This window comes from Labrus bergylta, chromosome 16, assembly GCF_963930695.1.
Source record: "Labrus bergylta chromosome 16, fLabBer1.1, whole genome shotgun sequence".
Classification (NCBI taxonomy): domain Eukaryota; kingdom Metazoa; phylum Chordata; class Actinopteri; order Labriformes; family Labridae; genus Labrus; species Labrus bergylta.
The window spans coordinates 23,755,611-23,774,579 of NC_089210.1; the positions used below are offsets into that span (position 1 = coordinate 23,755,611).

At 41.0% G+C, this 18,969-nt stretch overlaps 4 protein-coding genes across 5 annotated transcripts; 2 read left to right on the forward strand and 2 right to left on the reverse strand.

Moving 5' to 3' along the window:
• Nucleotides 1-229: 229 nt before the first annotated feature.
• On the forward strand, nucleotides 230-8,397 carry LOC109994553 (G-protein coupled receptor family C group 5 member C). 2 transcript variants are annotated; one of them, XM_020647954.3, is made up of 4 exons: nucleotides 230-686; nucleotides 1,888-2,889; nucleotides 5,320-5,420; nucleotides 5,505-8,397. In XM_020647954.3, the coding sequence occupies exons 2-4, from the start codon at nucleotides 1,917-1,919 to the stop codon at nucleotides 5,601-5,603; spliced, it is 1,173 nt and encodes a 390-aa protein (XP_020503610.2). In that variant the 5' UTR covers nucleotides 230-686; nucleotides 1,888-1,916; the 3' UTR covers nucleotides 5,604-8,397. The 2 variants fall into 2 exon arrangements, with proteins under 2 accessions (XP_020503610.2, XP_020503600.2); XM_020647944.3 differs by having other exon boundaries at nucleotides 230-603.
• Nucleotides 8,398-8,733: 336 nt separating this feature from the next.
• Nucleotides 8,734-12,108, reverse strand: ccdc137 (coiled-coil domain containing 137). Its single transcript, XM_020648267.3, has 6 exons — nucleotides 11,928-12,108; nucleotides 11,670-11,815; nucleotides 11,302-11,527; nucleotides 9,942-10,024; nucleotides 9,441-9,520; nucleotides 8,734-9,352 (listed from the first exon to the last, which is right to left on the reverse strand). Exons 1-6 carry the CDS (start codon nucleotides 11,996-11,998, stop codon nucleotides 9,155-9,157), a joined length of 804 nt encoding a protein of 267 aa, XP_020503923.1. The 5' UTR covers nucleotides 11,999-12,108; the 3' UTR covers nucleotides 8,734-9,154.
• Nucleotides 12,109-12,875: 767 nt separating this feature from the next.
• LOC109995104 (retinal rod rhodopsin-sensitive cGMP 3',5'-cyclic phosphodiesterase subunit gamma-like) lies at nucleotides 12,876-15,648 on the forward strand. The gene is made up of 4 exons (XM_020648711.3): nucleotides 12,876-13,538; nucleotides 14,800-14,958; nucleotides 15,041-15,081; nucleotides 15,187-15,648. Exons 1-4 carry the CDS (start codon nucleotides 13,486-13,488, stop codon nucleotides 15,261-15,263), a joined length of 330 nt encoding a protein of 109 aa, XP_020504367.2. The 5' UTR covers nucleotides 12,876-13,485; the 3' UTR covers nucleotides 15,264-15,648.
• Nucleotides 15,649-15,789: 141 nt separating this feature from the next.
• Nucleotides 15,790-18,365, reverse strand: LOC109993707 (tetraspanin-10). The gene is made up of 3 exons (XM_020646762.2): nucleotides 17,592-18,365; nucleotides 16,867-17,450; nucleotides 15,790-16,773 (listed from the first exon to the last, which is right to left on the reverse strand). The coding sequence occupies exons 1-3, from the start codon at nucleotides 17,679-17,681 to the stop codon at nucleotides 16,467-16,469; spliced, it is 981 nt and encodes a 326-aa protein (XP_020502418.1). The 5' UTR covers nucleotides 17,682-18,365; the 3' UTR covers nucleotides 15,790-16,466.
• Between the last annotated feature and the right edge of the window lie 604 nt (nucleotides 18,366-18,969).

Genomic DNA, 18,969 nt, shown 5'->3' on the forward strand with positions numbered 1-18,969 from the left:
TGTTAATTATTAATCACCAATGTGCTTGGAATCTAAGTCTCTGTATGTCAAACAGGTCAGACCATGTCCAACGGCCTGCAAACACAAGTGAACATGTCTCACTCGAGAGGTGAGTGGGTCCTTTGTTTGGGTGTAAGCTGCCTGAAACAAATAAGCAGGCTGGTTGCTAATCTCGCAGAAAATGCAAAGCTGTGGAGAGGCTGGATAAAGACACCGAGCGGTTTGAGCTGGGTCCTTAGAGAAAGTTACACACACACACACACACACACACACACACACACACACACACACACACACACACACACACACACACACACACACACACACACACACACACACACACACACACACACACACACACACACACAAGATCATCACAACAACTGTGCATGACAGGAAAGCCATTATGAAGCTTCTGCCAGTGCGACCATTATAGCATGGTTCAGTAGCAGCAGTAAACGAGTGGGCAGGTGGAGGACTGTCCATGATTGTACCCGGAAAAACAGGCTGGATTAAAAAAAAAAAAAAAAAAAACCCGCAAAGAAATAGATCGAACCAAGCTTCAAAATTCGATAAAAGCCTACTCGAGTGAAAATATATCGGGTAAGCTTTTTCTCCTGTCTTTCTGGGGTGGGTTATCCTCAGCGGGAGTAAATTCTCACCTGTTGGAGTGGTCACCAGTCCAGGTAAGAAGTCCCTGATGGAACCGTATTACTCTAATACCACTATAATGCTTTCATTGTTTTGCCTGTTTGTTTAAAGTTTTGCTTGAGTAACTATTTTAATAGTTTAAACAATATATCTTTCTAAAATCAAATTGATAATTACGATAATACTAAAATATTCGATAAAATTCAAACTTTTCCATGAAAAAAATGAACGCCTGTTTTGCAGTTTTAGAAAAATGAATCCTTGTATTCTTTGGGGGGGATTTGTATTAACCTATGCAGGAAAACTTTGCAATGCCACTATGTGAAATTACTAGAATCAAAGCAATAGCCTATTCAAAGCAACCTTTCCTTTAAATATCAAGCTGTAGCCTAATATGAGCAGAGATGCAGATAATTTACAGTTTTGTGCTCACGTTTTAGGCCACCACTATCTGTTGTTTCCACCACTATCTTTGTTGTTTCAGCAACGTTTTAACCATAACAAAACAGATCAAATGGCTTCTGCAGGCAAACGTAGTATTTAGTGTGACCTTTGTTTGCACTTGGCGCATCTTCAACTCTTGGGCAGACTGTCTTAAAGTCTTCTTCAGTAATCACATCTTATACAAGGCTTCCTGAAGCACTTTCCAGAGTTCTTCTTTAGTTTTTAGGCTGTCTTGTATGTCTTTCTCTGGCCAGGTGATCCCATACTGCCTGTTTAATATTCAGGATTCTGCATAGGACATAACATTAGCAGTTTGCCCAAATCCACAATCAGAGACTTTCCAGACGTAATGAGATAATCAATTACAATAAAAGTGCTAAAACAAGATATCTGATGGGGGGCCTTCACTTGCCTGAAGCAGTGTAAAGTCTCCTGTTGAGTTTTATAATGAGGCCTCTGCAAATTAGATGCTGTAGCAAGGCTAGACTGAGCTGTGATTACATCACGACATCACATTGTAATTAAAGACAGACAGGACAATTTGTAGGATTCTTCAGAGGCTTTAATGGATTTATTTCAACTAGCAACAGCATAAGACAGTTAGACTCCAAGTGATATGTACAGTATGTGAATGATATATTTTTTTAATGCTTCCACACAACACAATAGGGTGTTACATGATTCGTTTCAAAGTGCATGCAAAGTCATTAGCTCTTGCATTGGCCTCCAACTACTGCTGTTGTTTTGCATATATATTTTAATAATCTGAGTATTTTTTTTTTTTTTTTAAAGGATTTCAAATTCATACCTGCATTGAAGCCATGGGATCGACCAGCCCTCCCAAAGGCTGTGGTTCCAGTATCAGCTCCATATTTTACAACCTGTGTGACCTCACTACAGTGTGGGGGGTCGTGGTGGAGGCCGTAGCCACTGCTGGTGTCGTCACCTCCTTCGTTCTCTTCATTGTCCTCATGGCCTGCTTACCATTCGTGACGGACAAGAAGAGAAAGGCTATGGTGGCCCTGCAGGCGGGCATTCTGGTCTTTACTCTGGGACTCTTTGGACTCACTTTTGCCTTCATCGTGGGTCGGTACTCCACCAGCTGTGCTGCTCGGAGGTTCCTCTTTGGAGTGCTGTTCTCAGGCTGTCTGTCCTGCCTGATGATGCACGCGTTGTGGCTGGCCCTGCTGCAGCGCGGCCGGGGTCCCAGATGCTGGATGTTCTGCCTGGGTGCGCTTGGTCTGTGGATGGTGGAGGTGATCATCAACACTGAGTGGCTCATCACCACTGTGGTCAGGAGCTCACCCGGAGATGAAGCCGCCCCTGACCTCTCTTGCAGCTTTGATAACCTGGACTTTGTGATGGCGCTGATCTACGTCATGGTGCTGCTGGTCGCTGCAGTAGTGATGTCTGTGCCCACGGTGACACACAAGCAGAAGCAGTGGCGGCGAGACGGAGCTTTCATTCTGGTGACGGGGCTCTTCACCTTGGTCATCTGGGTGACTTGGATTGTCATGTACCTCCATGGTAACCAAGTGGTCGGAAGTCCGAGCTGGGATGATCCCACTCTGGCTATAGCTTTGGTTTCAAATGCCTGGGTGTTCCTCTTCTTCTATAGCATCCCAGAAATAAGCTTACTGACCAAGGAGGACCCAGACCAGGAGCCGCTGGATGACGGAGATCATGTTTATCCCACCAGGAGCCTGGTGTATGACAACATCCTGAAGGAGCCGGAGACACGCCCGCAGAACATGTACATAGAAAATAAAGCCTTCTCTATGGATGAGCCTACAGGTAGCCTACACATTATTGTCTTGTATTAATATATGGTGCTTTAACACACATGCAAAACTGCTGAAAATGTTCCAAAATTTCCGGGTGCGCTGCATGTGTAAATGCAAAAGGCTACATTTTCCACTCTGACCTTACCTGGAATGGACATCCTCGTAACATATCTGTGAGAAGTCGGGGACAGCTGATGTATAAATCCTGCAGGAAATACTTCACAGCAGGCAGGTGGGGTGATGCAGTTTCATCAGGCGAGCCGCGAGTGACCAGTGTGATCGCCATGTATTTAGTTAAGCAGCGTCACACACTTTTCTACCTGCAAGTATGGTCTTTACCACTCATTCTTTGATACTGTGAATAAGTCCAATTATTGTTATAAGGGCCGAAACTTATTATAGCATCAAACTCCATTGCTTTGTCCACAATTCCTGCGTCATCCTTTTTGATGTGCATACACTAATCGGCAAGTTTTCAGGGCGGCTTCTCCTTACATTTTTCACATGTGAAAAAGAACAACAATTTTCTTTTGGAACAGCATTATGAAACAAGCACAACTGATCTACATGAAACAACGAGGCTCAACAAAGTAGCTAGTGGGAGGTTCCTTTAATCTGCACAGGAAAAAAAGGAAAGATTGAGAAATATTTGGCGGATTACTATTTCTATTTTTGACAAACTGGCCAAAAAGCAGCTTGTTTTTTCATATGAAATGGTAATCTGCAAATTGTTTAGTCTTCCTGAGCACAGGGCTTCTCACCAATACCCATGAAATCCATTAGAATAACAACTTACAAGCAGGTTAAATGTTTCCTGTAATGATTAGTCAGTAGGTTATAATCATCTTTGTTTGTATCCCCTCACAAACTGAAAACAGTGAAGCAGTGAAACATGATAATTACTGGTTTTTGACGATTCAATTGGAGGGTTATGTTGAATTCTGTCAGGTGCAATAACAAAGAAGCAGCAGGAAATGTGTCTGTGTTTATTCAGCCAGGTGACAGTGATCAGAGGATAGAACACAGAATACTCCAGAAATGAAAAGCAAATATTCACAAAGATATCAGCATCACAAATAATTGGACTAATTGAACCTATTCTTTGCCAAACTGCTTAATTTCTGTGAAGGGTAGCGTAATCGAACGTCAACTGAAACAGTATCTAGCTAATTAAGGCGTCAGAGAAGATGGGAGGGACTTGTGTATGAATACTATGAATTGGGCACTGACCAATCATAGCTCAAGATATTTAATTACCTGACGTCCGCCATGCAAACTTTGTCTGTGGGATGTTCCTGTCTGTAAAAAATAAGCAGACAACTTAATAGCTGCAACATACATTATCTTCTCTTTTGCACTGCCCCGCTCAGTTAAATGTAAGGTTGACCACATCTGCAGAACCCATGGGAATGTACTAATGGGATAAAAATAATAATGTGCCATTCAGAATCCATTAACCCCTTTTATTTTTTGAAAAAAAAGTCTGACATACTTTTTGAATGTTGTGTTCTTTGCCAAAGTTAGGAGGCAGATAGCCTCACACAAGCAGCAATCAACACACTTAGGTTGTCCAAACGTTCGATACCTTGGTACCGATGCCACGTATTTTAAATACAATCTCTGTTCCCTTAATGATTGACACTTTTTGAAAAAAACTAAAGCTTTAAAAAAAGGCTAAAACCCTTTGTTAATTTTTCAAACAAAAGCTGCAGGAAGTGAAAAAGAGAGAGAGCACTGTTTAGATTCCGCAAATACGTTGGCTACATTTTGGTATCGAAACATCTGTGCAATATAGACAGTGTGCAGGAGTTTAAAAATCAGAATCAGAAATACTTTATTAATCCCAGGGGGAAATTCAGTAATTCGGCTTGCCTGCATTTCTTTTCAAACTATAAACCAGAAATTAACCAGTATTTGGTGTCTCGGACTTTCACTTGCGTTGCCATGGTTTTAAAACAAGTGTCAATATCGTTTAAGTTTGAGATGCATAATGGACTGATGTCTAGGTATTCTTTTGGGGCGGCTGTGGATCAGTGGTCGTCTCAAAAACTGAAAGGTCAGGGGTTTGATCCCCAGCTCCCGAAGCCACAAGCCTGATGTGACCTTGGGCAAGACACTTAACCACAAATTGCTCCCGCTGATGCGTCAGTGGTGTATGATTGAGTGGATTAGCTAATACTGATGGATACTTTCCATAGCAGCCTCTGCCATCAGTGTGTGAATTTGTAGGTGTGACCTGCAGTGTTAAAAGTGCTTTGAGTAGTCAGAAGACTAGAAAAGCACTATACAAGCTCAAGTCCTCTTACCATTCAAACAACATGAGATGCATTAAATGTGTTTTCTCTGTGTCTAATTGCTGTTTTTTAGTCTAAAGTCTAAAGTGATGTAAGAAATTACAACCAACTTTTCCCATTTTTCAATCTGCCTTTCCTTCAACCAGTATCCATAAGGCCAGAGTCTCCGTACGGTTCTTATAACGGCCAGATGCGAAGTTGTGTGTACCAGCCCACTGAAATAGCACTAATGGCTAAGGGCTTAAGGGTGAGTAAGTGTTCACAGCATATTTAATCATATTAAACATCTCTTCCAACACATCTGCAACAATCACTTTGTGTGTTTCTACAGATAAACCAAGAAGCGATGCTCCCCCGAGCCAGAACCCCGTCTTTGAATCCGGGATGTGTGGGCTCCCTGCCTCGTTCACACGTGTCCCTACCTTCTTAAGGACTGTCACATGCAGAAAGTAGGTCTCAAAGAGAGTTACCAACACTTAAAGCCATGAGATTAAGCTCCACTTAGGGCTTTGTTACACCCATACTAACTAGATTCTCTGTTTGTATACATGTTAAGATTTTCCCTACCACGTGTTTCAAACATTACAAAGTCCGTTAGTTTAACAATCTGCTGTATCATAGAGTACTGGAGCTTTAAAATAACTACAGATCTACAGACATTTTTTTAAACAAAAGCTGCTGTTAGCAACAGAGAGACAGACAGCGCTGTCTAAATTGCACAATCATGCTGTCAATGTTTCATTGTGCAATATAGAAGGTGTGCAGGAGTATGTTTGCACTTTTTGGTCATTAAAAACAAGAAATTACCCAAAATGGAGTGCCTAGGATTTCTACTTTTGATGAAGTGGTATCAAAAACAGCTATTGATAGTTTCATTTTCACTAGTATCATATCTGCGTTTACATTTCTGTTGTCCTGACAACCGAAATATGTACAGCCTTCAATATTTTATTTTGAAATGTAGTGCCTCAGTTCCTCTATTTCATTTCTAACCTCTCCGACCACACCCCTTACCTCCTATTGAATGTTAATCCAGCTTTTGCACAAGTTCCTCAATGGGAGAAGACGAAATGTCAGGAGAAAACGCTACATGTATGGGTCTTCATGGTAAAGTAATTAGAGCCTGACCGATTAATCGGCCAGCTGATAATATCGGCCGCTTTTAGTGTATCAAGTGACTATCGGTTAATTTTACCGCAGCTGTTACTAGATTTATTTACTAGTCAAATAGCATTTCGTTTGAGTTTCATTGTCATAAACTAGCAGTTCTCTATCACCAGCAGTGTGTGCTATATGGATTACAACAAGCTTGTTGAGCCGTGATGCACGCACATGTGCAGTAACTTTCCAGTTAAGTGACCATCTTGTCTTCATTATACCTTCTGTAAACCTTCTGTATGTTGATGCTGGAGACACAATAGACAAGGATTAGGCACAGATAAAGGTTTATACATCTGACTTACATGTTAGTTTTTATCCAAAGGTGTTGTGTTCTCTGTGATCGTTTGTTTTTCTGCTGATTTTGTAATCTGTTTGCGGTTAAACACACTCATGTAATGAAGACGTACTCTGAGAGCCATACATCTTTGTAGTGTCTTGGACTTATAGAAATGTAATATCATGTAAAGTTGTCAAATTCTAACTTATTAAACCTGTAAAGGTTCCTAAAAAAACCTGGTGTGTCTGTTGGATCTTTGGGTTGTTGCAGACTTGCAGGTCAGGCAGATAATGGGGCGATGCAAGAGGAAGTGTCACAGGTATTACCATGAACTTCATGCTGCACAGTTATTTACATATGCTTGTTTGATCGTCTATAAAAGCTTATCACACTGCTGTGTATGGGCTTACTCTGCGAAGAAGGCATAATACTTTAAAAAGGAGGCACAGAGATGATTCCTGAATGCAGTTCAAATATTAGCAGTTATAAATTGCTTGTTTTTCAAAATAAAATACCATGTATTAGAAATATTAGTGCAGGTTTAAGCAAATTAGCGTGGACAACTGCTTTGAGTTCTTCCTTTCCTCTACAAGAGCAGGAACAATTATTAACAAATGATGTCGCACACACACACAGATTTTCAGAGCTTCCGAGTGAGTGGAGGCTGCCTAGCAGCAGGCTGAGTAGGCTCTCTCTCGATCACTCCCACCATCCTGTGCTGTCAGCAGCCAGGAAAGAAAAGTAGCTCACAAACTGGAAGTCACGCAGATTAGAAATATACAACAGATCATGTGTGTAGATTGTCAGGATTTTACTCCTCTTGGCTCCTTTTGTTGTTGTTGGATACAAAACATATGCAAAGTGCTGCGAAAAACAACCTGCAAGTGAACACAAAAGGACAAAAGTATCCAAATTTAAACAAAATGAGGCTTTCGGACACGAGATGATGTTTTCTGAGGATTTCCAACAACAACAACTCCCTTCCTACTTGGTAGCAACTGCCTTATTACTGGTATGATAAGCTCTGGATTAATGGTCAAAACTTTAGACTGTCCCAGAGGAGCTGGATAAGGTGCCCCCGCCCCCTCCTTTTAGGAATTCAAAATACATGAAACCTGGCAGCATGTTTGTTTACAGTGTAGAAGACATTCATTCCTGATCAATGACTTGAGCTCTGTTCAGATCTCTCTCTGCCAGGCAGCACCTTTAAAGCCCCTGGTGATATGAAGAGCTGTCTTGTGCACATGGACACAGGTGGTTACATGACCAGTGGTGGTTCAGCTCCACTCATGGGAGTCAGCACTACCAATCACAAGCAGCTGTCCCCACTTAACGCATTTCATTGTCACTGTGACAACCTTCTGTGGACACACACACACACACACACACACACACACACACACACACACACACACACACACACACACACACACACACACACACACACACACACACACACACACACACACACACACACACACACACACACACACACACACACACACACACACACACACACACACACACACACACACACACACACACACGATGACAGAGATTCAGTATTTAAGGATTATAGCATATGAATGATGTTATCAATATATATATTTTTTGCTTTTAGATCTATTACGCCAAGAAAGATGCAGCTGTCAAACAAAACAGAACCTCTCTGTATTTGTACAGTTTGTCCCAGGAGCCAGTATTTACACAAAGGCCGCGTTCATGACGGTAAACCTTTTATGGATTACAAAAGTAATTAGCTGTGCCAGGCTCTTGTAAGTGCTCCGCATTTCAAAAAGTGCTGGTGTTATTTATTTATCCCAGGGCTCATGCTCACATGGAGTAACAGAGACAAACAACATTACAAGTTATGTCATAGTTGTTTAAATGTTCTCCAATAACCATCGTCAAAAGTCCAGCCTTGACTTTGGTTAGCACAACTGAGAAAAAAAAAAACATCTGCAGATCTTGTAGAAGGCAAATAACATAATGACAGCTAATAATGGACCTGCTGTTCTGATCGTCTCCTCATCAGCTGCTGTTTAAAGGTATCTTTGAAGCCAGTAATCATTCAAACAAAGCTCAACAGAAAAGCTTCCAAAAAGACTCCTTGGTGAGATAGTTCACTTGAATGTATTCTTTATATTTCATTTACAGGTTATGCTCATTTTATACCCACAGCTGGGAATATGGTAAAAAGGCTGCATTCACACATTAGTATGACGACAGGTGCCACCAAAATGACATTTTTACTTTTTAAAAAATCCCAAATGTTCCGCCCGCAAACACTTTGATACCAGCTTTCTGCAGGAGGACTGCCATCTAGTGGAACCACAGCAAACTATTTCTTGACAACTGCTCAGCTCCCACACTGCGGCCTGTGGATGCAAATGTTTGCTCCTTTGCTTGTTTTACATTGAGACACTCCAGCTCTAGAGTTTCTTAAACAACCAGTCAGTCAGCTGGTATTTATCTGAAGGTCCTTCTCAGTTTCTTTTTTACTTCACGGCTGACTGAAGCTCGGTGACTCTGATATTAAAACATCATTGAGGATTCTTGAGCTTTTTAAGACCGGCAGTCCTGGCCTCGTGCTGCAGCTGTTTCTGTTTCTTGAGATGACGGTAGGCCTCCACGGCTCGCTGCCTCTCCTCCTCCATGATTCTCTGACGGGCCATGGAGGGCTTGGCGGTGGAGGTTGGATTCTGGCCTAAGAGGGAGTTGAGAAGCAGCCCCTTTGATGCCTGTTGGATGATGGAGACAAGAGCTGAAAGTTAACATCATATTCGACCATGAGCGTCACAGACATAAAGAGATGCAGAGCAGCATTACCTGAGGTCTGACTGGAGCCTTCCTGGGTTTGGCGCTCAGAGTTGGTGGGGCCATTGAAACTTCCCCAAAAGGAACATCATCTGCAAAACACAAATCAAACATATGAGTATAAAACCACGTTTTGTGTGTTGTTCTTTGCTCTGTTTTATCCATGCATTAAGGAACACAGCTGGCACTCCAGCAACTACATGCTCAGCTTTCTTCACCGACTAGTAACTTATTTTAACTCTCCAGCCTTTTGGATCCGTGCAGGTAACACTCGTGGGTAAATCACAGCTCTTTAGCTCAGAAGGTCAGCTGAATTCTTTGCCTGAAATACAGTTTAAAAACCTTGCTGGAGTTAAGGAGGACAGTTCTGTTGGCTGTCAGGTTCTTATGAAATGCCCAATCAGAATATATCCTTTTTAAATCCACCTTAAATTAGGCTGCTACATGCCATAACTGACTTGCAAACGCTCCTTTATATCGATTACAGTGATCCTAAGAAAATGTTTTATTTACCGATAAACATCTCCTTTTCCATGATGGCCACTCTTCTGTCCAGCTTCTTCTGCTGTAGCCTCTGTATTTTCATTTTGTCGTACCTGTGCAAGAGAGTGAAGTTAGACCAAATGATATTATACGTTTCATCCAGGAGCTAGCTTTCTGAGTTTAACTGTCGTCTATTTACCGTTCAGGCATCATTTACATGTTGGGGTTTTCACTCCATGTGTATAATATAAACCAATGCACATGTTTTGTTTCTAGCCTAGACTGTAATTATAGATGATTACTTAGCTCAGTACATGAACTCAGAACAGATATTGTTTTCATATCCTGTGCTGTAGGGATGGTCAATCAATCGAGAAGATACTCAAGATTACTGTGCCACATGTTGGGCTCGATTTTTAACATAACTTTTTGGTGTATAAATACATATCTATCAGTTCTTTTAAAGGTTTTTAAGCCTTTATTTTAGATAGATGACAGTGGATAGAGTCAGACATTGGGGAGAGAGGCCCCACTGGTGTGGTGGTATCATGCAAGATTTCCATTCTTACAACCTGGGTTTGATTCCCGGGCAGCACTTGTCTTTTGGGGGCGGCACTTGCTCAGTCTGTAGAGACTTGTGTTGGTAACCAGAGGGTTGCCAGTTCAAATTGAGCACAAAAGTTGTTCTGGTAGCTGGAGAGGTGTCAGGTAACTTCCTGAGTAGTCCTCAGGTGTCCTTGAGCAAGGCACTAACAGCACTAACCCCAACAGCTCAGGCGCACCCTGCGTGGCAGTGTGTAGCTTGCCCCCCTCTGACATCTCTCCACTAATGCATATCCACAGGTCCAGTTTGTGCATGTGTGAGAAGCATGTTTTTCAATAACAGAGTGTAGAATATCTCTACGGGATTAATAAAGTATGTAAAAAATATACTATAAAAAATTAAGTAATGACCTGTGGGGAAAGGAGCCAGAGGTCGGATTTGAACCCTGGCCGTCTGCTTTGAGGACTATAGCCTCCGTACATGGGACGCCTGTGATGCAGATGTTGTTAAATCAAAGAGTAATCATATTTAATAATCGGGATCTCAATATCAATAAAGATAAGTGTGATAAGGAATTGCTATAAATCGAGCAGCCCTAATGTGCCAGAAGAAAAACCTTTGTTGCACTTGTGTCAAACATTAGAAACAGCAGTCACAAACCAACAAATGGGACATTTCTTCCTAAGCACTGAACCCAAAGGAGGGCCCTCAGTAGTCGAGAGGGGTTTATCTGACTCAGTTGGCCTCACCCTTCTTTGTCTTCCCATATCAGCAAAAACACATAACATCAATTTGGGGGGGGGGGGGTGCAAGAAAAGCTGCTTTGCTGATAACAAGAGTACTCACTCCTTCTTTTTGTCAGACTTTCCACTGTCTGCTGGCCTCTCTTGTTGGTCTGCCTCCAGCTCGGGCTTTCTGTCCACTTGGTTATTGGTGAGGAAGAGGACATGTTTTGTCTCATTCTCCATGCGCCTCAAGTAAGCTTTCTCACTTTCCTTCTTTCCCCTCTTGAAGTGTGGGACAGGTATATCTCCACCCTGGGAACCCTCTGCTTTACCTTTAGGGTAAATGGCTAATAAATAAACAAAAAAAGTTCCTGTTAAATGATATGACTGCCAACAAAGTGTGGCCGACAACAGCAATATTCCACTGTGTGCACTACAGTATGCACTACTGTGTGCACTACTGTATGCACTACTGTGTGCACTACTCACCGTGTTTGAACATGTTGCTCCTCTTCGGCCCCGCTTTCATTCTCTCCTTACTCTTCATTATCTCTCGAAGCTTAAACGGGATGTCTTTGAAATGGTCTTCTTCTTTGGCTGTGTTGGGTTTTCCATTTCGTTTGAGCTTCTTATCACTGAAGTTAAGAGAAGTGGAAAAAAAGGTGTAATCATTTTAATAAACACACGCATTTGAATACCATGTACAGCTAGCTAATGTAGCTAGCCAGCTGGCTATCCTTGCGTTACCCTGCATGATGTCCGGCTTTGACTGCTTTTGTCCCCGACTCGTCAGTTTTGTTCTTCTTATTCTTTCCCATGTTACTACAGTTCACTTCAACACATATTAAGTTATCTTAACAAAAACAACAACACATGGGATGCAGCGTGTGTACCCTTTCACCTACGAACTTCAACCTTAATGGATAGGAAGAGAAGTTGGAATAAGAGAGCTCTCACTCCATAGCTTTTTCCGGGTACCGGGTCAGTCTCCCCACTCATGACTCCTAACCTCTAACCCTCAAAACTCCTTAAGATAAGACAGAGCCTGGTCAAAAGCTGTGAAAGAAAATGGAAAACCCACGCGTGTTATATTACATTTAACAAATTCTGAGCTAGACCACACAAAGTAGCCTAGGTTGCAACGTGACGGCTTTTGTTGGCTTGCTGTTGTCCTGTATCGCTTCTGCTGTAGTTTTACCAAATTATTATTTTTTATTTTTTTATTTTAAGTTGAATGGTACAATGTCGAAAACCAATGTACGCGATCGTCTTTTTACAATAATACAGACATTGTATCAGGTGGAGATAAAAATCCCAGAGTCATACGCTGTTAAAACCGACGATCTTTGCTGTAAACGTCACTTTAATTGACTAATACGAGCAGTGGTGTTTCTATCTGAAACCACTAGATGGCGACGGTGTCAAACATTATTTAAAGTCTATTTGACAAACCAAAACTACAGAGTTAGAAGGGTTCTAACTCATTTTGATGGTATTTTGCTTAAAGTGTAATAAAAGTGCAGTTCATTTAAACATGCACACTTAAAGTGTTTAAGATCTTACAAAGTAGTATTGTTGTATTTGTATTTTTCAGTTAAAGGAATAAATTAGCTTTATGTGACTTATTTCCGTTAATGCACCAACACTATCCAGCTGTCAGCTCTGTGCAACATAGTAAGGCCTAATTGCTCCTATATGACAAGATTGTTCTTAACTGAAATGCATTCAAAGGTAGTAGAGTTTGTGTGCAAACATATTTTATGTGTTCGAATGAACAAGAAGATGGAGAGAAGCTGAAGTAAACAATCAGATGAATTATGTGTTTATTTGTATGGGGGGTGTTTGTGTGGGATTAAGATCGGGATTACCAGTGAGACATAATATAACCCAATTGTAGAGACTGCTGATGGAATGTAAATGCTTTGATCATGCTATTTTCTTGGCCTGCAGATATGGAATTATAACACAGTTGGTGGAGAGATACTGAGGATCATGGGACATATTCTGCATAAAACCCAAGGGGAAAAATGCTTCTGTACATAAGCAAATTATTGTTGATGCACAGCCTGGCAGATGTTTTTGTTGTTCCAAATCAATTGCAATTGTGTCCACCTCTCATGCATCTGCACTTCTTAGTACAGGGCCAAAACTGCATGTCAGCCATTCCCCCAATGAGTCTACCATTCCATATGTGATATACCGTGTGAGTACAAGTGATGAAGGTTGAGGAGTTTAATGATTGAAAGCGTCATAATCTTCTCAGGGTGTCAGGTGTATAAGAGAGCTTCGAAAAACACAACTCATCATGTCACAGATCTCTACAACAAGACCGACATTGACAACGCAGAAACAAAGGAGGTGAGTTAAGACAGCAACTTAGATGATGCTTTTTAGCTGCAGGCTGATTTCAATGCTTTAATTGTATTCATATTTTGTAGTAAAATATTTGCAACATTGCAAAGCAATTTCATATTGTATTTTGGCATGTTTCTATACTCTTTACTGCAAACGTAGTTGGTTTTTGTTGTGCTTTGCTTAGGGGATGTTTTTGTTTTCATTTTAGATTTTAAAAACCAGGTTAGATAAGATAAGATAAACTGTCATGTATCCCACAACGGGGCAATTTACAGTATTTTAGCAACCATTAGCAAGGGTAGACATTAAAAGAGAACACACAGTGCACAATTCAAATGGTTGAAGAGCCTTGACAGAGTTGCAGTTTATGCACATATAGTTTGAGCATTTGAGGGAATACAGAAAAAGTTTATCGTGCTCACACTGCCCTCAGAAGTTGAACATGTCAATGCACCATGTGAGTTCCATATATTATTTCACATCAGTATCAGAGCACATTATAGTAATATGGTAGATATTTCAATTTGATAATATTGAATGAGAACTTGGAGTGAGTATTGTGTTATTGAATTATTGTATATGATACTAGCTAAAATGTTTAAAAAGGCCTTCATTGCATGTTACTCAGAAGAGACACAATCCGTACTTTATTGGGCAAACCTACAGTCCAGTGTAATGCAAACAAAAATTGGAAATACAGGTCAATACAATAATACAGTGCGGTATTACTACCCCCTTTAACTTTCTCAATCTCAGTGATGAACATCTTTGAATTTACACATTTATCATGCGGTTGAATGTAACACAACACAAATTATTCACATAAATTATTCACACAAATTCACTAAAATCTGTCTGTATGCACTTTCTTTAAAATGCAATCACTGGCTACATCATTGTTATTTAATTACACCTTGGTAATGTTTTGCACATTTTCCTTACAATAATTATTATACAGTTTTGAAAGGTTGCAAAAGTCTTTTCAGTGGATGACAGTCTGAGTGTCTCATGAGGTACTGTCAGGTCGGGAGCTCAAGCCAATTCAGCATGTCCTCTCAGTAATCTGATTATGAGAGTGCTGTGAAGGCATTATGGAGGGATTAGAAGAGCTTCAATTGTCCCTACACAAGTCTGTTTCTGCAGATAATACGTTGTTTTTTGTTATCATCACTACACCTGTGTGTTTGTCTTGATTAAATGCATTTAAATTTGGCGAATCTACACAAAATAGCATAGTGTTTTCATATTGACTGTCCCATTGCAGCAAAAAAAAAATTATGAATTTGGATGTGGCCAAACTTGAAGTAAAAACTGGCAGCAAAGCCCCCCTCAGAGTCATCAGCCCAGCATCCGGCCCGCCCAAGTTCAAACAGCGGAGCAACCGCCAGTTTAAGAGCAAACCTCCCAAGAGGGGTGTCATTGGGTAAGCATGTCTTTGTTTGAATCTAGGAAGTTTGTCTTTTTTGAAAAAATCTACCTATAAATTCCTTTTTTTCCCCATTCAGATTTGGAGAGGACATCCCAGGAATGGAAGGGCTTGGCATAGGTAAGAGATGCCAAGCCACAGTTAGAACACTGCAGATGAACAAATTGGACACAAATCACACTTCTGTTCTTGTTTGTTACTCACGACTTCTCCTTTCCTGTCCAGACATCACTGTAATCTGCCCATGGGAAGCATACAGCCATCTAGAGTTACATGAACTAGCTCAGTATGGTATCATCTGACGGTCTCAGCTGAGAAGTTATTCCTGTAGGAGAACTGACGGAGCAGTCAATCAGCAACCTGGATCATCAATACTGGATTTTAAAAAATCAGTAAAACTCAAACTAAAGAACAATATAGCTGGCCAAAGATGTCCATACAGATGCTGTGCTTTGCCTAAGTCGTTTTATGAATCATTTTTTTTAAATATAGAATGCTCAAGGAGAGCCCTTTTCTGTGTCCACAACCCACTGATGTGAAATTGTTCCTTCATCAAAGCCTGAGGTTGACGTTGGAGTGGTTACTGAATTTTTTTTAACTGTACTTAAGAAAAAGTATATTTTGCACAAATTGAAAGCGTCATGTTTAATCAATCACTGAATAAAACCTGTACTTTTTAAAAAACAACTTCAAACTTGGTGTGTTTTTAATCATGCTAGTATGTTGGAAACATTACATGATCACAAATAAATAGCTTAATTTTTCCCTTTTTTAGAAAAGAGTAGCGTAAAACAGATTATTCATAATGTAAATCATAGTCAATCAAACCTCTGTTCCCTAGAACTCATGCTACATCTGACACTAGACACTTTGCTAATACTTGGGGAATAGTTTGACTTTTTCAATATGTCTGCTAACTTGCCAAAAGTCAGCTCTCGGAAATGTATACATTTTAAGCTGCAGGCTAGCAAGCTAGCTAACGAGCAACCAGTTAGCTCGCTATGGTTTAATATTAAGATAGTGAGCAACCAGTCAGCTAGAGTTAACACAATGTTTTAAAAAGGCCAGACTCGGTTTGAAAGCCAACAAAGCTCACTGATTAGCATTTAGCTTAATATCTTTTTGTAAAATGATGCTGGTTTCATAGGGTTTAATCATTTTCTGTGATTCAAGGGACTATTACTTTGCTCATTGGGGGCAGAAAACAAGGTTTGTAGTGTTAGGTAGTGTTAAAAGGTTAGCTTACATACAAAGCAGCTTTTTGGGAATGTTATTTGTTATATTATGTTACCGCATTTGCTAAGATGTAAAGGTACGACATATTTTCCCAAAGATGCCGGTTTTCTCAACACAATATGGCACATATAATATTTTCAATATTAGCCTACTAAAAGTGAAGATTTGTTTATGATTATAGCATGTTTCTCACAGGTAACCAACAAGATGGAAATGTAAATATCAGTGTGCATTCATTAAATAGGAGTACACATAGTCATCACCCCATGTTAGCTGTAAAGTTTATGCCAGTAGATGCTGTCTAATAGTCGGGTGGTGATAAACAGAGTCATAATTTGGATCCCCAGTAAGGCGATTGCGATGGTTCCTATCAGACCCATGTGCAGCTCGATCCAGCGAGAGATCCCCCCTAGACAGCCGCCCAGGAAGATCAAACTCTGGGCAGAAAACTCATCCAGCATCTGGGCACCTACACCACACTGAGAGTTCCACACAGTGCCGTTCTCCAAAGGGTCAACGCAACATGTCGCAGGGACGCCACAGGCCAGAACTCCTGGAGCTGAGCAGTTGTAATATCTGAGGAAAGAAAAAGAAAAGCTGCAGAGTTACTTTTTCAAGACATTCTAACAACTGTATTTTTTAGATACATCCAGGTAACCCTCCACTTACAAGTTGATCTCCCAGTCACGATAGTTGTCCGCCCCACAGCACTGCAGATTTGTCTGAATCTCGTCCATGATGAACCTCAGATCCAGATCATCCTGGTAGCGTACCATTGCTGTTATCATCCCTGACTGCAGATAGCCTCCAATCTGATCCTGTAGACTGTAGGCCACAATGGTGGCCAGCACTTGAAGTGTGATGAGCACGAGCACAGCGGCAGAGAACAGCCTCAGTAAGGTGCAGTTCTCTCGTATGGCACCAACACAGCCTGACAGACAGAGCAAAGTCAGCAGAAGGCCCATTCCTACAATGATCAGCATCGGATCGCTTCCAATACTGCCGATCTTCTCCTGGGCAAACGACTCTTTGCTGACGAGGCCCCACATCCCCACACCAAGAACCATCAGGCCCACAACGGTGAACAGCAGATTGCATAGGAACAGGGCATATTTTAGGAAATAGTCAATGAAAGTATAACCATAGCGGGGTCGGACAAAACCAGGTCTGGTCTGGTCCTGTCCACAGTTTGGCCCTGCTTCATAGCAGTCTGTGGTGAAATGGTCTGCTGAATCCTCTATGTCAGAGCCTGCCTTTGGACACACAGGAATGCAACTTCAAATCATAGCTTTTAGAACCAATGCAACTTCAAACTTTTAAATACAAAGAGTGGTACTCGATTTTTAAACAAGGAATGAAAGCAACAAAACAGAAGGTCAAATGTTACCCCTTACCTTTGGTATGAGAGGACTGGATTCATCCAGTGTCGTGTCCTTCTTTGACCATGGCAAAGAAATCCTCTTCATCCACAAATATTTTTTCATGTCGTCAACTTCTGGGAGATGATTCTCCCTTTGCTCTTAACCGCTCAGAATGATACAAATTAAAGTGGAACATAAGAGGAACATTCACTACAGGGAGAACAGAGGAGCATGTGAGCTGAGGTGGAGATACAATGCAGTGTTTAGCCTGTGGCTGCTGGGAGCCGTGGGATTTCTTCATCATGTGAGAGTCACAGTGAGGAGATTACGTTTATCAGAGCATGTAAGAGAGGCTCAGATACACCAGAGTGGGGCTCTGTCTGGAACAAGAAAGTTTGGATGTGAGGTTAACTCGAATAAACCACTTGAATGTCAACGTATGTAACCATTTGTATACCTTTGAATAAAGAAATTGGATAGTTAAAGAGGAATGTGATGCCTGACTGATTGTATCTGAATCAAATCAAATATTGAAACAACATAAGGGTGAAAGAAAAGATTCATTCGGTTCACATGCTTTTATTTAAGCTTGTTGAGTTTGTTTTAGGTTACCACATTAGGTGTGAGGATACATCTTTAAGATCAAGACGATCAACAGCAAAGCAGAGAAAAAGCCATGTTATCTGGGGGGCTGTGTTAAGGCATAGCAGTGCAATGAGGTGAAGTCGGCATGTTAACATTATTCTTACATTGTGTGCCCACAACAGTGTGGAAATAGAATTCAGACGTCATTACGCCTTTGCATTTACACATTGCAACGGTGTGATAATGGTGCCCCAGCATGTTTTTTGACATTTTGTTACATCATTGTGCAAGCATGACATGTACACAAACAGGAGGAGCTCCACACACACAATCTCATATACTCACACGCACGCACGCACGCACGCACACACGCACGCACGCACAGTATGTACTTCTGCAGTACTGTATGTTCAGTCCAAGTCAACATGTTTACCTTGATGGATCCTGTAGGTCTGTTCTGGTCAGTTCTGACTCTATTGATCATAATTTCTCGTTCCAGACTTTTGTAGGAAAATTGTTAGATGGTAGATAAAGTATGAAAACTGATGACAGCTTCCTCTAAGTCCTCTGTCTCGTATAAACACTGACTGTAATATGAGTCAGTGAGAATTCTCATGGTGCGCCTTCTGTTTGGTATCAGTGCTTGAACACAAGAGCAGATATATTTCAGTTTAACCATCCCATTTAAATTGCTCTGATAAAGCCATTATGAGGTGATGAAGAGCAGGGAGTCAATAACAAGCAACATGTGAGGGAACAAATGTGAGTTAAGTAACAGACACAGAGAGAGAGAGAGAGAGAGAGAGAGAGAGAGAGAGAGAGAGAG

Bases quoted from the DNA above. Each gene is read 5' to 3' on its own strand.
- LOC109994553 (XM_020647954.3), top strand. From the start codon at position 1,917: ATGGGATCGACCAGCCCTCCCAAAGGCTGTGGTTCCAGTATCAGCTCC. The intron at 2,890-5,319 runs GTAGCCTACACA...TCCTTCAACCAG, and splicing joins CTCTATGGATGAGCCTACAG to TATCCATAAGGCCAGAGTCT. The intron at 5,421-5,504 runs GTGAGTAAGTGT...GTGTTTCTACAG, and splicing joins TAATGGCTAAGGGCTTAAGG to ATAAACCAAGAAGCGATGCT.
- ccdc137 (XM_020648267.3), bottom strand. From the start codon at position 11,998: ATGGGAAAGAATAAGAAGAACAAAACTGACGAGTCGGGGACAAAAGCA. The intron at 11,528-11,669 runs GTGAGTAGTGCA...TTTATTTATTAG, and splicing joins GAGCAACATGTTCAAACACG to CCATTTACCCTAAAGGTAAA. The intron at 9,521-9,941 runs GTAAATAAAACA...TGTGTTTTGCAG, and splicing joins GGAAAAGGAGATGTTTATCG to ATGATGTTCCTTTTGGGGAA.
- LOC109995104 (XM_020648711.3), top strand. From the start codon at position 13,486: ATGTCACAGATCTCTACAACAAGACCGACATTGACAACGCAGAAACAA. The intron at 14,959-15,040 runs GTAAGCATGTCT...TTCCCCATTCAG, and splicing joins CCCAAGAGGGGTGTCATTGG to ATTTGGAGAGGACATCCCAG. The intron at 15,082-15,186 runs GTAAGAGATGCC...TTTCCTGTCCAG, and splicing joins AATGGAAGGGCTTGGCATAG to ACATCACTGTAATCTGCCCA.
- LOC109993707 (XM_020646762.2), bottom strand. From the start codon at position 17,681: ATGAAAAAATATTTGTGGATGAAGAGGATTTCTTTGCCATGGTCAAAG. The intron at 17,451-17,591 runs GTAAGGGGTAAC...GTGTGTCCAAAG, and splicing joins CCAGTCCTCTCATACCAAAG to GCAGGCTCTGACATAGAGGA. The intron at 16,774-16,866 runs GTAAGTGGAGGG...TTCTTTCCTCAG, and splicing joins CGTGACTGGGAGATCAACTT to ATATTACAACTGCTCAGCTC.